The sequence below is a fragment of the Miniopterus natalensis genome, chromosome 19 (genome assembly GCF_054644295.1).
Source record: "Miniopterus natalensis isolate mMinNat1 chromosome 19, mMinNat1.hap1, whole genome shotgun sequence".
Lineage (NCBI taxonomy): Eukaryota > Metazoa > Chordata > Mammalia > Chiroptera > Miniopteridae > Miniopterus > Miniopterus natalensis.
The window spans coordinates 11,157,666-11,174,876 of record NC_142099.1 but is presented as its reverse complement, the minus strand read 5'-3'; the positions used below and the strand labels follow the sequence as shown (position 1 = coordinate 11,174,876).

At 45.1% G+C, this 17,211-nt stretch overlaps 1 protein-coding gene across 1 annotated transcript; it reads right to left on the bottom strand.

The window, feature by feature from the left end:
• Positions 1-4,449: 4,449 nt before the first annotated feature.
• On the bottom strand, positions 4,450-15,752 carry THEM4 (thioesterase superfamily member 4). The gene is made up of 6 exons (XM_087827643.1): positions 15,645-15,752; positions 12,784-12,970; positions 11,114-11,288; positions 10,478-10,588; positions 9,904-10,028; positions 4,450-6,134 (listed from the first exon to the last, which is right to left on the bottom strand). The coding sequence occupies exons 1-6, from the start codon at positions 15,741-15,743 to the stop codon at positions 6,058-6,060; spliced, it is 774 nt and encodes a 257-aa protein (XP_087683769.1). The 5' UTR covers positions 15,744-15,752; the 3' UTR covers positions 4,450-6,057.
• Positions 15,753-17,211: the final 1,459 nt, after the last annotated feature.

Here is a 17,211-nt window from a genome sequence, read left to right as displayed (position 1 = left end):
GTGGTGTAAATATTCCCACAGTGGCAGATTTCAAGCTACCAATATGAAGCCACTAACCCTGACTGTGAAGGTGGGAAGAGATGTACACAATCGGTTTCTGCAAGCCAGTAGTAACAGGCTCTAGCACACCGCTGAACTAGAAACTTCTTTGGCGTGAAACAAAGCAGCAGGAGTAACCAAGGCCTTGGTAGATTCAGTAATCACTTCTTGGTCCCAGGCCATTGCTTCATTTTATCAAGCTCCCAATCTAAAGTCCTTAAAGTTCATTCCTTGAAGTTTCCTTCCCTCACAAGACTGACTATGCTGTAGCATTTAGTCTTCCCAGCTTGTTCTGGACATGTGGTGGAGCTCCCCTGAGCTGGGCTGGCCTCCCTGCTGTGATGGTGGGATTCCCGGCACTTTGAGGTGGTTCTGTCAGGATGACCCCCATCTGGAAGGAACTTCCACAGTGGCCCTTCCTAGATGCTATTGCTATTAAGCCCTCTATGAACTCAGTCCCTCCTGAAGACTTGGCCCTGTAGGCTCACCTAGGGTGATTGCCAGAGTGCTCCCAGGCTGCTGATTTCCCTCTCAGTCCTTGTCTCTGCCCAGGCTGTCTCTGCCCTCAGGGAAGCTCATTTTTTTAAATCTTCTGAGATAAGGGTGAGGGGTCAGGCTGGGCAAGGGGCAGCTTTGCACAACAGAGAGTGAAGGGCAAACCTGGGGCCTGAGCAGAGCTGGTGGCCCTGGCTCTGCTTCACCCAGGAGCTGCCAAGATGGAAAGCAGGCCCAATGCCATCTCTCCTAATTTTTTAAAAAATTAATATTTGAGGGGAGGGGAAGAGATCAGTTTGTTGTTCCACTTATTTTTGCATTCATTTCTTGGTTGTTGCATGTCCCTTGACCAGGGATTGAACCTACAACCTTGGCTTATGGGAATGACGCTCTAACCAACTGATCTACCTGCTAGCTAGGGCTAATTTTTCAAGAAAAGACAGCAGAAATCCATACTTTTATGTGAAACCTTCTAACTTTTAAATGTTGCGACTGATTTATAAAAAAGATTGCATGAGCCAAACCAAGCATCTCTGACTGGATCTTGTCCTGCAGGCTGCTGATTGTGCCACACGGTTCTAAATTCATTACTGGGCCCTTCCCTCCCATCACTCTTCCTGGAGTCTTTTGCTTATCTGCCCCAGATCTAGTCTCTCTGCTCCCAGATCAGCTGTCTTTTCCTGGTTCCCTCTGGGAGGGACCTTCCCAAGATTCATTTTATATCCTCAGTGCCCACAGTGGGCCCTTCAGAAAGGAAAATAACTCTCATATGTTGAGGCCAATGAATCAGTTGGCTGTAGGCTGCCTCAAGTTTGTTTTTTTTAAAATCCTCATCTGAGGATATGTTTTTATTGATTTTTAGAGACAGAGGAAGGAAGAGGGAGAGAGAGAGAAACATTGATCTGTTGCCTCCTGTAAGCACCCAGACCCAGTATTGAACTTGGAACCTGGGTATGTACCCCTGACCCGGAATCAAACCTGCAACCTTTCTGTGTACTGTACGACACTCCAACCAACTAAGTCACACTGGCCAGGGCTGCCTCAAGGTTTTTGCTTCACCTGGTTTCTAAGGTTTTGGGTCTTGGTCTTTGGTGGGAAGTATTAAAGGGGAAGCTTGGGGAAGGGTGGAAGCTCAGCCTCAGACTAGCCAACATGGGGAAAAGGCTGTGTTCACCATGCCTGGGGCACAGGGTAGAGGTAAAAGATATGGTTGCTAAGTGCTCTGCCCAGAGGGGCCCTGGGTGGCTGGGCTAATGGGGTGTTCACTTGGGAGGGCAGGGCTGATAAGGAGGTGCTGCCTGGTGTGATCACTGGGCTAATGGAGGGGGTCCCGGCAGAGTATAGGGACAGAGAATGTGCCAGGACCGAGGGGAACCTGAGCTCCCAGCAGAAATGGGAGAACCCCTACCACAGCTCAACTGGAACTGAACTCCTATTTGTGAAACGCTTAGAGGCAGAGGCAGGACCTCTAAGCTTAGAAAGTGACAAATGCTGAAGGGTGTGTGTGTGTGCACTCAGGCTGGGGCTTGTTGACCCTAGCCAGGCCTGAAATCCCTTTTTTCTCAAACCCAGACAATCACTTGAGAAGTGGTTTCTCCAAACCAATGGGACGGCAACACGGTGCCACTGGCACATCTGCTCCACCAGCTTGGGGTACAAAGTAAGGTCGCAGTCATTTTAAAAGCATATGAAATGCCTAACACCCACCCCCATGATATCCTGAGCCCCTTTATCTCCTGAAAACTCTGAAACAGGGGTGTCACTAACTGTTAAACCAGATCAGGGGCCAAGCTCATGAGCCCTCCAAGTATGGTGACAGGTGATCTTTGTTTCTGTACCTTAGGGCTATGGGCATCCTGGGGGTGGAGAGTGTGTCCACACAGGATAATCAGATGGGTACAAAGCCAAGTCCTGTGACCCTGATGGTGCATCGGTCCTGCTGATAAGTTACTGGAGAGGGTGGGGTGTGGTGGGGTCCTGTGAAGGCAAGCCCTCGTCAGGCCCCAGGAGGCACCACCACCAGGCCTTGGGAGCAGGTGAAGGGAGACACTGGCTAGGTGATGATTCAGCTCACACGTGGCTCCTGGAGGAGCTTCTGAACCTTGTCCCTCACAGAGGAGCCACCCAGGGCTCTCCCACCTCCAGCCCTTACCTCTGTGTTTATCAAACTAGAAACCCTCTCCTTTTTGGGGTCATTTCCCTGCTAACCCCCCTGTAGCCACCCTTCCCCTCCAGTCTCCCCAGCCAATCCTCCGACTTCCATATAGATGGGGTGGGAGAGACCCCTCTCTTTTCCAAATTCTTCTCATCTTTCACAAGAGTTCCCAGAGCCCCAAACACGAGGCCGGAATGGTTAGTATCTGAAAAACTGGTTCTTCCTCCCTGGGGCTGGGAGGGCTCTGTCTTCATACTTCTGCGGAATGAGGGGCAATTTTAGCATTCCATTCTTTGAGTGCCCATGGCAAGATGAAGTTTCATGTTAAACCACCTGACTGAGCCCAGCTGTTCAGGGATGTCTGGCTCTGGACTCTGCCTTAGGCTCTGTCTGTGAAGATAAAGAACTCATTGGGAGGGTCTTCCTCCCTGAGGCTGTGGCTCCTGGCCTTCAGCAGGGCAGGGGACTCTGGGAGATGTGGCTTCCTTGGAGGTAAGGTCTCCTGTCCACAGCTGGACACTGGGCACATGGCATCACTGCTGTGCCTTGGTGGCCCTGTCAGCAAAGAACAATTCCACAGCTGCTCCAGTGTAGAGTTCCTTGGTGCAGAGAAAGTCTTGCTCCCTCCCCAGTGCCCTCTGTTAGGTTGAGCTGGCTTGGTTCCTGGACACTGTGGACCCCAGTGCTTTACTCCCTGCTCCCACTTCCGGCAGCTGCAGAGTTCCCTGGCTCTTACAATGCACACACCAGGTGTGCACGTGCACACATGGCCATGTGCATTGCATGCACTCACAAACATGCATGGCCACACTCACTCATATATGCATTCACACACAGTCACGTACTCACACAGACATACTCCAGTTATATACCCAGATGTGGACATACACATTCAAAAACATGCATGTGATACCATTGTAATTAACCTAGTTATTAATAACAGGAAGGGAGCACAGGGGAGGCCTAATATTATAGGCATGTCATTTGGACATCTTCACCAGGAAGCTAAAGCTTTACACTCCTAGGGAGACACTGGTCTATTCCCCCGCAGATCGCTGGGGGAGTGGATAGGGAAAATAGACGCATGCTCAGTAAAGTTGGGATGACCCCAGGAAGGTACTTGCCTGTTAGTCACACCTGGAAACAGGTCATTGGCCAGAATAGGCATGGCCACTGCAAGGGTGTGAAATTTGGAATATTTAATCCCCTAAACAAAGAAACTCACCCTCTTGGCTCCTCTTATGCTTTTGGGACTCTAGGTGCAGGGGGCCTTGTTCTGGATTAGGTTTTGCTGAAGGCTTAGCCCGCAGGCACCTTGGCAGGAGTGGGTGGGCACCTGGAACACGGTGGGAGGCAATAGCCCTGTCCAAGTGTGGGCCCACACTCCCCCTCCCAGTTTGATCTATCCAGACCACTAAAACTTTCTCCATATCACCAATAAGGCTGTTTTGCTTTCTTATCATTTGTGTTTTTACTGGAGTAGCACTTTTAATTTCCTTCAAGAACTTTTCCTCTGCTTTCACAACCTGGCTCTGTTTGGCATGAGAGGCTTAGCTTTCAGCGTATCTTGGCTTTCAGCATGCCTTCCTCACTGAGCTAATGATTTCTAACTTTTGATTTAAAGTAAGGGACATGTGACTCTTCCTTTCATTTGAACACTTAAAGGCCATTGTAGGGCTATTCACTGGCATAATTTCAATATTGTTGTCTCATGGGATAGGTAGGCCTGAGGAGAGAGATGGGGGAACAGCCAGTCAGTGTAGTAGTCAGAACAAACATTTATTAAGTTCACCATCTTACAGGGGCAGGGTTCATAGCACCCTAAAACAAGTACAATAGTACCTTCAAAGATCAGGGGTCAGAGATCACCATAAAAAATAAATAGTAATGAAAAGTTTGAAATAGTGTGAGAATTACCAAAACGTGACACAGAGACATGAAGTGAGCAAACGCTGTTAGAAAAATCGTGCCTATAAGAAATCCTGTGACACAGGATTGCCACAGACCTTCAGTGAATAAAAAACATCTGCAAAGGGCAATAAAGTGAAACATAATAAATTGAGGCATGCTTGTGCCTACAAACCAAGGGATGCCCGAGGCATCAAAAGTTGGGAGAGAGGCATGGAAGTTCTTTCCCTGGTGCCTTCAGAAGGAGCATGGCCTCGCTCACACCTTGGACTTCTGGTCTCCACAACTGTGAGACAATGAGTTTTTGTTGTTTGAAGCTACCCAGTCAGTGGTACTTTGCTATGCCAGCCCTAATGCTATGGTATTGTTTGTGACCCCCCCCAAATTCTTATGTTGAAACCCTTATGTCCAATGTGGTAGTACTAATAGGTGGGGCCTTTGGGAGATTCTTAACTAATGAGGATGGAGCCCTCATGAATGGGATTAGTGCCCTCATAAAAGAGGATCCAGAGAGTTCCCTAGCCCCACCCCTTCCTCCACATGAGGACGCAGTGAGAAGGCGCCAGTTATGAACCTAGAAATAAACTCTCACCAGGTGACCATGTTGATGCTTTGATCTTGGACTGTTCAGCCTCCAGAACCATAAGCAATACATTTCTGTTGTTTATAAGTTACCCAGTCTGTGGAATTTTCTTACAGAGGCCTGAATAGATTAAGACACAGGAAACAAATCCAGGGTCCTTCCAGTGATGACAACTTATGCTGTTTGTAAGACACGACTGCACAGCCTATTTTAAAAATGGCACAGTGGTGTAATCCCTAGAATCCTATGGGAACTAGTTGTCTTTCCTCCTGTAGTCAAAACGATTTTAGATACAAGGTTAGCTTTGTAAATTATCAATCATGAATGCACACATGCACACATTATTCACACATGCATATATGCATCCACATATTTGTTCCTTCCTTTGGTTTTCTGGCATTCCCAAGTTTGCAGGTATTACCTTAAGGAGCCCATTCAAACTTCAGGAAAATCACTTATTCTAAGGACACACAAAGAATTGCTGATACTCTCATAGGAACTGTTTCTGTGTTAAAAAGTTTAGAAGGTAGAGCCCTGTCCCATTTTGCTCAGTGTTTAGAGCATTGGCCCGTGCACTGAAGGGTCGTGGGTTCGACTCCTAGTCCAGAGCACATACCTGTGTTGCAGATTCGATCCCAGTGTGTGTGGGATCTCTCTCTCTCTCTTCCTCCCTCCCTTTCACTCTCTAAAAAAAAATCAATGGCAAAAATATCCTTGGGTGAAGATTAATCAAAAAAAAAAATTTAGAAGGTGGAAGAGCTCCTTGAGTTGTGTTCAGCAGACTGTTCAGGACGGCAGTGTTAGCAGGCTTCACCATATGGGGGGCTCAACAGTGAGCGAGCAGAGCAGGACTGGGTCTTCCGGAGGAAGGAGAGCCTTATGCAGGTGGAGTAGAATTCACCAGCAGCTCTTTTATGTCTAACTTTTTTTCCGGACCCAGCTTTATAAATAAGCCTAAAAGAACAAACAGAAAAACAAAAGATGATTGTAAGTCAACTGACTTCAACCTGATGGGACTTCTCTAAATAGAAATATTCACAGAAAGGCAATAGATTCATATTTGTGCCTTCAGTCTCTCTCTCATTTTTCAGCCAAATTTAGAATCAACTTTCAACTATCTCAATATTGTATTATCTTTCCTAGGTATCTTATCTCTACCATTTGGCCATTTCATGGTTCATTACCATTTCCATTAGAAAGAGTAAGGGAAGGAAGTAAAATTATAACTGACCTATCTGGTACCTCTAGGATCCTGAAAGGTTTAGTGAGATTGAAATATAACCCACGGCCTGGAATGGGATTTTTAAGTTGACTATGGATTCAAATTATTCATGATCTTCTTCCTGCTTCTTTCATCCATCATTCCTACAAACAGCCAACACTTAGGGGAAAAATGAATTTCTTAAACAAGACACAAAAAGCATTAACCATAAAGGAAAACATTTAATAAATGTGACTACATTAACATGAAAAATTTTTGTTTATAAAAAGTAGCTCTTAGCCCTAGCCAGTTTGGCTCAGTGGTTAGAACGTCGGCCCGAGGACTGAAGGGTCCTGGGTTAGGTTCTAGCCAAGGGCGCGTACCTCGGCAACCGATCTATGTGTCTCTCTCACATCAATGTTTCTCTCTCTCTCTCTCCCTCCCTCTCTCTCCCTCTCTCCCCCCCCCATCCCCCTTTCCCTCCCTTTCATTCTCTGAAAAGCAATGGAAAAAATACCCTTGGGTGAGCATTTAAAAAAAAAAAGCTCTTAAAGAAAAGACAACTTATATACTGAAAGGAGATAGATGCAGTTTATATATCCAATAAAAAGATTGGTTTAATATAAAAGAATAACTATAAATCAGGAAAAAAATGAGAAAAAACAATAAAAAAGGCTGAACAAACAGGAATGTCACACAATGGGGAACAAATATGGTCCATAAACATATGAAGAGATGCTCAACTCCGTATGTGATCAAGGAAATGCAAATCAAAATCACACTGCGATATACTTGTATAACCATTTGATTGGCAAAAATCCCGAAGTCTGATCTTACCAATTGCTAGAGAAGATAGGGATCAACAGAATCTTGTACATTGCTGGTGGGAGTATAAACTGGGACAGCTTTCAAAAACAATCTGACATTCCCCTATCAAGTGGAGCACTCTCACACTCTACAACCCAGAACGCTGCTTCTGAGTACAGGCCAAGTGCTGGCCCAGGCACACCACCAGGAGACATGATCGAGAATGTTCATAGCAGGCCCATTTATAATAGTCAGAGGCCCACCATCAGAAGAGGAGATAAATCCACTGTGACATAGCCACACAGTGGAATATTCTATAGCAGTAAAAATGAACAAGCTACATAGCCAGCAACACTGGTGAACCTCAGTACCGTGAAGATGAGTGATAAAAAATCAAATCCCAGACAAGCTCACAGAGCACAAAATCTTTTCTACAAAGTTCAAAAACAAACACTAAACAACCTATTCCTTAGGTATGCCTATGTCCTTCATAAAAACCGAAAAATTCTAGGCCAGAGTTACTTCTGGGGAAAAGCAGGAGACGAGATGGGAAAAAGTAACTAGGTAGGGATAAAATATTACTAAGACTCTGGTTCTTGTTTGATGGTAAGTTCCAGGGTGTTTATTCTTCAGTTTAATGAAATGAAAGATGACCATTCAGGTACCAATGAAGACTGTGTGTCCTAAATCAAGTATAATAATTAACCCAAACCTGTGCATCTGAGATCAATTACAATAAAAAATACAAAGATATCTAAATTAACTTGTCTAAATCTGAAGTGCAAAAAGGTGAGGCTTCAAGGGCCCCCCACTTGCAAAGGTGATAGCGGGGAGTTGTGTGGTGCTCAAGAATGCAGCTGGGAAGCATTTCTGTGTGAGCATTTCTTCTAAACTGCTAGAGATCTCAGAAGGAAGGTACCTGCGTCTACAAGACAGTAGTAATATGTTCTAATTTCTTTTCTTAAAATAAATATTCATTTTTGTACCCAAGTTTGCATTCTTTTTCTTAAATCTGGCTTCTTAAATTACATAAACTTTTGCCCCACAAAACCTAGCTCCTCTCCTGGTAATCCACTTACAAAACCACTTCCACTTCCACAACGTACAAAAGGGCACCCACACAGTGGACTTCCCTCTCCGCCCCGGCCTACCTGTTCCCCTTCCCAGTGGCAACCAATGTTAATGTTTATACAGTTTATACAGTATATACAGTATATTAACATTGTATATATAGTTTGCACAGTATATACAATGTTAATGTTTATACAGTATATACAGACATTTTCACTTCCTTCCAATTTCTTCCTTTTCATTTTGAAATAATTTCAAGCTTACGGAAAAACTGAGAGACTAGTACAAAGAACTGTTTCCTCCTGAGCCACTGGAAAAGTAACTTGCCAAAATCTGTGCAAAGTGACAACATACAAAGTTACTCAATATGACATTATTTGCAAGAGCAAAAGAGGGAAAACACAGGTGTCCAACACCTCCAGTTCCAGGCCACACCACAGGGCTCGTTCTCATGTTCTCTTTTCATGTCTGGACCCTCCTGCTCTGACAGTGAGAAACCAGGCTCTCATCATGCCTGTGAGCGTACAGATGCCACCCTCACTCTGTGGGCTCTGACACCCATGCTGCTCCCCGAGTAGAAGCCTTGCTTACCCTGCCTGGGCTCGGACACCCTGCTCTGGGCCACTCCCGGGCGGACACCCTCCTCACTCCACTCAGGCTCTGACATGGCGCAGGGCTACTGCAGCCGCCTCTCCCTCTGGCCCCCCTCACACTGAGCCTACCATGCTCGACTCTACATGGCTCTGGAATAAATTATTCAGGAAGGAAGAAGAGAGGGAAAGAGGAAGAAAGGGGAAGGGAATAGGAAGAACTCCACTTTTCCTACGCAAATGATAACATCTGCACCTTGTATTTTTCATTCAATACATATTAATGAGGTAGCTCCATATCGGGCATAGTTTCCTTATTGTTATTTATGGCACCACAAAATTCCACAGTCCTGTTTCTCCCGCAGCCCTCACCTGAAGATGTTTTCATTGATTTGAGAGAGAGAAGAAGAGAGAGAGAAACATCAATGTGAGAGAGAAACATCTATCAGTTGCCTCCCATATGCACCCTGACTGGGGATCAAACCGACAACCTGGATATGTGTCCTGAGCAGAAATCGAACCCAAAACCTTCTGGTGCACGGGACAACACTGCAACCAACTGAGCCACCCAGCCAGGGCCCACAGTACTTTTTATGGTACACACAATATAGTTTACGGATAAACTGTATTCTCTTTAACCAGTCTCCTATCTATGGATGTCTGTGTTTTGCCAATCTTTTGCTATTCCAAATAACACTGCATGAATAACACAATTACTGGGACCCTAGAGCAACTGCATATGTTGTAATTTTGCACACATATCAGTACACCTGTACCAATTAAATCCTGGGTCAAAGGGTGCATGACTTTGTACCTTTGATAAATATTGGCAAATAGTTCCCTACTGGCATGTATAAGGAATACCTTTAACTTATTCTTTGAATGACAATGAATTAAAATTTTGGGGGCATGTGTAGTTTATAAAACCAAAGCAAAAACCAAACACCCCCCCCCACCAAAACCCAACAAAAATAGACCCAGAAAAAAACCACCCCAAACAAACCCCCCAAAGGAAAAAAAACCCAACCCAAACCAAAGAGTGGCAGCTTCTTACCTGTTGCCTCTGTGTATAGGATCTTCTCATCAATACTTTGAATATTACTTGAAAAAAACAGTTTCCTTCCTTCAATTTTATCAAGTTGGCTATTTATCAAAACAACAGAACGAAGGGAGATAGGTCTGCAGAAGAAAAAAAAAGTTTTTATCAGATTTATGTAACACTGAGAGATGATCAAGTGTATGACAAGGTGGGGCAATTTATGATACCTGATGTCACTGGGGCCTCACTTTCCTAGACAGAACATTTCTTAAAGAGGCTGACACCAGCACCCACTCACACCCCTTCCTCCCAAGCACCACTGCTCTCAGGTGGCTCCTGGGAATCTGGTCCCTGGCTGACCTTCTGGGTTAGGTTCAAAGGATCACGAGGGATTCCAGCTGTGATACCACAGGTTGTGCCATCTGATGAAACAGAGCAAAGCCTGAAGGAAGCTAAAATCCTTTAAAGAAATGAAAACAGGACCACGGGATGGTCTCAGCCAGTTTCTCTCATTTTCTCTGCCATAGGGTCTGTTGCTGGGAAACCTGACCTATGACACCCAAGAAGCAGAGAATACCCATGAATTTACCTTTTAAAATTGATGTTGAGATTGGCAGTCATGACAATTCCTCCCGCTATAACTGCAGACATACCAAGAGTAATATCAATCATGGTTGCAATGGCACCTCCATGAAGAAATCTAGTTATAATAGGAAGGAATGAAAAATGTTTCCAAAAAGTCTGAAAAGAGAAAGATTATCCAAGCATCTCTATATAATTTACTTATGAAAGGTCCACTTAGTACATCATCAGTGTACCGAGTGTCAAATACCCATGTCCCCTACTTTACTTTGTTCATATCATAAGTGTACTGTTTGTAATAAACCAGGTAATCAGATCACGAGCAAGCAAAGTTAAAATATCATTTAGAAATTTATATTATGTATTCATTAAACTAACTATACACATCATTGTTTAAAAATTTAGGAAATGCAGATAAACAGAAGAAAAAGAAAAAATTGTAAGGCCCTCTGTTAACATGCCAATGATACTCTCTTAGATTATACACTATTGCCTTAAGTCCTATGCTTTTGTGATTTATTATAAACATCCTTCCATATCAATAAATATATCTACATTACCATTTTAATGCCTTCATTCTAGTTCAAAGGGATAGTACAAGATAACAATCTTTTAGAGAGACATTTTAGGTTGTCGTTCTTACCCGGGCATTCCTTGCAGGTGAGGGCCTCCCTGAAACACGCAGACTAACCTTTGCTCAACATCGTTATAGAACATCACATATTCAAAACCCAGGCCATCCTTAAAATTTGTGCCAAAGAGCTGGGCTTGTGACAGTTTCTCCTTGTTTCCTAGCTCTGAGGCTGTAGGGAAATAAGCTGGATGGGCACACGAGAAACAGGTGTGAGAAAGATGCCATGACAGAGCTAAACATCTGTACCCTGCTAGAATAACAGGTTGGTGGATGACCGATTCAAATGTCAACCAGGTACAAAATGGAAGGGAATGGGAGGGTCCCAAGGAAACAGAATATAAGAGCTTTGCCCTCATGGAATTAACAGCCTAACCGAGGCCATAGTATACATAAATGAACGAAAACAAAGTACTTATACATGGCAATCAGAAAATATCGTATATAAATGCTGAGGATATACTGAATAAAATACTAAGGTGTACACAGAAACCCTTCTTGGAGTAAGACATTATACATTTGCCAAAACCCATAGTAAGTAAAACTTAAGAGTGAACCCTAATGTAAAGTATGGACTTTAGTTAATAATAATGTACTAGTAGTACAATACTAGTAGTACAATTATAACAAATGTACTACTCTAATGCAAGGTGTTAATAACAAGGGAAGCCTGGGTGGGAGGGTAGGGGGTATATGGGAACTCTGTACTTTCCACTCATTTTTCAGTAAACCTGAAACTGCTAAAAAAAATTTTAATTTAAAAGATCACACACAGCCTGGCCGGGCATGGCTCAGTGGTTGAGCGTTGACCTAGGATCCAGGTGATCAGGGTTCAATTCCCGGTCAGGGTACATGCCCAGGTTGTGGCCTTGATCAATGACTCTCTCATCATTGATGTTTCTGTCTCTCTCTCCCTCTCCTTTCCTCTCTCTGAAATCAATAAAGATATATTTTAAAAATAAATAAATAAAATAAAAAAATAAAAGATCACACACAGAAGAGAAAGTATGTGTGTGTGTTAATGGTGCGGTAGGTTACCTTGGGAATCATGAGTCTGGGAGATGAGGGGGTGACCTAAGCAACCTAAGCTTCTTAGGGTGACAGAGCCATATGTTGAGATAAACAGTAAAATGAGATTACTGATGACAGCCTCAGACAGAGACAGGAAGAGGCTGTGGCAGGGTGGAGGCTCTTTGGGGGCCTTTGTTCACTCCTGCTAGTGGTGATGAGGATGCCAGGGTGGGAGGCAGTCTTATTCTTGGCAAAAGACTTTATGCCCTCCCACAATCTGCAAAATTCATTGAGATTTCTGGCCTTTATTATAAAACTGAAGATTATAGAAACCCCTGCACTATACTCTTTCCTTTTTCAAGTGGTAACTAGTGCTTCAATCTGTTCTTAGTTTTATATTTGCTATTTAAATATTCTTTTCCCCCCAACATGTTTTTATTCATTTTCAAGAGAGAGGAAGGGGGGGGAGAGGGACATTGATGTGAGGAGAAACACTGATTGGCTGCTTCCTGCACGCCTCCTACTGGGGATCAAGCCCGCAACCTGGGTATGTGCCCTGACTGGGAATCAAACCAGTGACTTTTTGGTCCACGGGAGGATGCTAAAGCAACTGAGCCACACTGGCCAGGGCAATATTTAAATATTCTTTATGGGAGAGTCACTGTTCCTACCATTCATTAAGGTTGAGAAGTCCTGATCCCTATAAATTAATTTATAATTAAATGAAGGCAAAAGTGTCCAGGAGCCATCTTCACATTTCTTCATGAACTGGTCAAAGAGGAGTCGCATGTCCTTGCTCCAGCTGGGCTTGGGGAGAGAATGGTCCTTCTCAAAGTCGTGCTCAAAGGAAAACGACCTCTAAAAGACAGAAGAAAAAGAAGAGTAACGGGAGGTGCATTCTATGTCATAACATAGTCTCCTATTTTCGAGACTATTTTGCTGCTTTTCATCTTTATAGAAGCTTGTCACTTCGGAGGGGAAGCAATTTTCAAGGATTACCTGGTCTAACCTCCTTGGGAAAAATGGGAGATTGAGAGAGGGTAAATGATTTGCTCAATGTCACCCAACTAGCTGCTGGGAGAGCCAGCAGCAAGCCCATGTCTGTGGGCTCCCTTTTATCCCAAACCTTAATCAAGCACAGGTGAGCCAGGTACCAGAAATAGAGAGACATGAAGGATAGACATCTTCCTCCATGTAAAAAGTGCTACTAGTGGGGTTTGCACAGGAAGGCAGAGCACAGGGGAGAGGTATTCATCTCAGACTGGGGGTTCAGGGAGAGGTTCTATGACTTGAATCTTGGTTAGACAGGCAGAAATTAGGCAGCTAGAAAGAGCACTGTTGGTAAAGAAACTGTGCAAAAGCAAGAAGGCATGAAATAATTTTGAGATGCCGAACCAATTGGACTGAAGCTTCCCCTATCCAGTAGGAGCCACACAGCTATATTACCATCAACATCTTCACTGACCAATGTGGCTCCATTCTGACCAGTCAGGACAGTGCCCTTTGGACCAATCAAACTTCAAGGATTTGGAGTCCTCATCTGCATGAAAAGGACCAGCGGGGACTTCTGTCTATATGTAAGTCAGATCCCCTCTGGCTCTGGGAGGGCACTTTTCCCTTCCACCAAAGACGGCTTTTCCCTGGCTGAGCTGAAACATCCAAGATGTTTCCCTGGAACAGAGTGGAGCAGACCAGCAAGGAGCGGAGCAGAGCTATCTAGCCAGAGAGCGGCCTGGCCCCAGGGCTGCCGCACAGCCGAGCTGTATCACAATTGAGCTGTTTTGCCCTGAATAGGTTCCTTCTTCACTGCACCCCAAATTGGGGATTCCTGTTGACTTTGAATTGGTGACCCTGCCAACAACCATCGGTTGACAAAACCCTTAACCTAGTTCAATGAGCACGATAGATTTGAGGCACCATTAGATCTCCCATCTTCTCGGCTGGCGCTTTCTGGATCAATAAACCTCTCCTTACTCCAAACTCCAGACATTTTGAGTTTTGGCCTTTGGAAGTGGTGGGCACATGAACTTGGGTTCTGTAGCAAACTTAGGTTTTAGGAACCTCCCTCTGGTGTAACGGAGGAATTGCAAGGTGAGAAGCAACCGTAGGGGAACCAGCTAAAAGACTCACAAAGGTCCAGGTGAGATAATGGTTAGTAGCTGAACTAGGTAGCAAGAAATGAAGAAAGACTTAAGAGATATTTAGGATACTGGGGTTGCAGTGAATGGAAGAAAAAGAAAGTTCTGTTAGTGTTCCTGGGTGTGTCAGGAGGCAAAGAGCGGGAGTGAAACTATTAATTTTAGTTTGGGTGATGTTGAGTTTAGGACCCCAGATGTTGTGAGAAGTAAAAATAATAAAAGTTTCAGATCAAGGAGGTGAGAGCTAAGACATACTTGAAGTAAAGGCACTTGTAGATTCAGAGCATACACGGCATACGGGGGGTGAATGTTAGGGATAATCATTACTTTTTGTCCTGAGTAGAGGAAAAGTTTTGTTTGATCTTTGGTTATTTATTTTTTTCAAGTGGGACTTGTTGAGTAAAGTGATGACTTTAAAAAAAAAAAAAGTGTCTCCTTTTAAGGTTAAAAAGAACGAAGCATGACTTACAAAGCCTGTAAATACTATACTGTTAAATATTCTCAACACGGATCACAAAGGCACCAACATATAACTAGGGCACCGACTTTATTTTTGTTGTGAAATTAGCACAGGGCATTTTCTTTTTTAATGTGCAAGATGATACAGGATCAACCACCACTCTGCACTTCACGATTCTTTAAAAGCAAGCTACAATAGCCCCCAGGTCTTGCTCAGTACAGGGCTGTTCCCTCCTCTCATGTTCCTTAGCACTTCATTACAGCACATAGAAAATATATTTTTAAATCTTGAAATGTCACCTTTCTTTCAAACTAAATGAGTAGTAATTCAATACATCAATGAAATAAAACATAGTGGTCTAAAAACAGTGATATAATATTTACTATTAATACCAGGCTCTTTGTGAAACACTCGCATTGTCTCCTTTAAGTCTTTTTTTAAATTAAAAAAAAAATTTTTAATTTTTATTCCTTTAAGTCTTATAACCACCTTGAAAGGTGAGGAAACTGGCTTAGAGAGAGGGTACGATGGCCTGACACGCAGAGAAAATCAGGATTAAGCCTGCGGGAGAGCGCGCCCGTCCAGGGCGGCTGGACGAGGGACGGCGCTGACCCTGCCGCGCGTCCTGCGTGACCTCGTTTGACTAACTTGATCTTTGTTACTCTCAGGAGAAGGGGTAGCTCTCCCCTTACAGACCAGGGTCAAATACCCTGCTCGCTTTCAAAACGGAGCCGCCTCCCCGCGCAGGGTTTCGATCTCAGGGCGGAAGACCCTGCGGTGAACACTGACGCCCTTCGGGTGGCGTCAGCTCCTCCTCTGAGATCCCCTGCTACAGGTGATGGACGAACAGCTACAGGGACCTTCTCCCGTAGGCGTGTCCTCGACCACTCTCGCCACGACGCCCACTCCCGCCGCTCTGCCCCCCGGGACTCACCCGTGCGGCTCCGGGGTCGTTCGCCGGCGGGCGCGCGCCTCCCCGCAGGCCTCGCAGGGCCCCGAGCGCGGGCAGGCGCCCGGCGCAGCTCCGCAACATGGCTCCGAGGGCGCAGGGGAGCCGCGCCGCCAGACCGCCCGCTCACCGGCCCGCGCTCCTGCCGCTTCCCCCGGCGGCAGGAGGGCGGAGCCTGACGCGAAGATCACGTGCTAGCGAGGGGCGGGGGGCAGAGCCGGGCGAGGGCCCGCCCAGCGACGGCAGCTCACGTCCCTCGGGCGGGAAGCCGGCGCCTGCGCGCTGCGAGCGCCGGAGTTACTCGCCTTCCGCCGGGTCCTGCGCCCGCCGAACGCGGCCCGGTTTTGTCCCCAAGCCGCTGTCCCTCCTGCAGAAGACTTAAGGCCCTGGGGCGGGTGGGATCCCACACAGTGAACTGTAGGAATAAAGCGTTTCCTTGTAGGCCGTGGACAAGGCCCTGGGATCGGGTTGGTACTGAGAACTTTCTGGGCGCAAAGGGTGTATGCTTTTAAAATGCTCCATCCGCCTCTCCACGCCCCATCCCTCCCGCACTCACCCTTAACACTTTCCGCGGAGCTGAAAGTCCTTAAGTCAAGCTTTTCCAAATAGAAATCAAAATCGTAGGAACATCGGAAGGATGTGCTGTCTCTGGCTTTGGAGACAGACCTGAGCTCAGATTCCCCTCCACCGCTCAACACCTTGTGCAGATTCTTCAACCCGCCTGGCCTCTGTGTCCTCATGTTTGTCCAGCTCAGAAGAATGGATATTGAGTTTTACTATTGCCAGGACCTCCTCTTTCCGCAGGAATCACGAAGTTAGAGGTTACCTGGCCTCATACTGTGCCCCTTACAAAGAACGTGCCCCCAGAAGCTGGCTTGTACAGGCCACGGGAGCAGATTGTTAAAATTTCAAGAATTTGGCTGATCAATGCTTAAACACTGCCATTATTAAAATTTAAATTATGTGAAACTTAAAACTAAATAAATCATATTAAAAATGAAGGTGTTAGATACTGACACTAATTTCCGATTATTTTACTGTTATCTGTGCTCTTGAGGTTATTAATCTCTCTTGTATTTGTATGGTGGGAATACTAGGAACGTTTCTACCAATATCCACATTCAGTCATATCACAATGGTAGCTTGAAATTGACTGGATGGGAGTATTTACTCAGATATTTATGCAAATGAGGCCCTTCCTGTCTCTCCTTTTTATTAAACAACCAGTATACTACAGTCCAAGTCCATCCTAAGGTGAAGTTTTAAGACTCAAGGGATTACTGGAATAATGGGTTATTGGAATTGCTTACCCCAGCATGTCATTACAGAGCGTTTCTCCACCAACACAGCTCTGTAACCACTCACAGAGTAAAGGAGAGACTGGAGGGGCCGCTTTCAGGAGAGATTTATCAGAGATAAATAAACTTGGCCTGGGCCTGGATCTAAGTTCAGATCCAAGTGTTATCATTTCGTGTGTGTGTGGATGGGGGGGCAATTACTTCCAATTATTGCAGCACTGTTTGTTGAAAGATTCTCTTTTCTCAATTCAATG

What these genes read in the sequence shown, in the direction of transcription:
- THEM4 (XM_087827643.1), bottom strand. Translation starts at nt 15,743, where the DNA reads ATGTTGCGGAGCTGCGCCGGGCGCCTGCCCGCGCTCGGGGCCCTGCGA. An exon ending in ACGACCCCGGAGCCGCACGG is followed by an intron (nt 12,971 to 15,644) that starts GTGAGTCCCGGG and finishes TCTGTCTTTTAG; the next exon opens with AGGTCGTTTTCCTTTGAGCA. An exon ending in CCTATACACAGAGGCAACAG is followed by an intron (nt 6,135 to 9,903) that starts GTAAGAAGCTGC and finishes TTGTTCTTTTAG; the next exon opens with GCTTATTTATAAAGCTGGGT.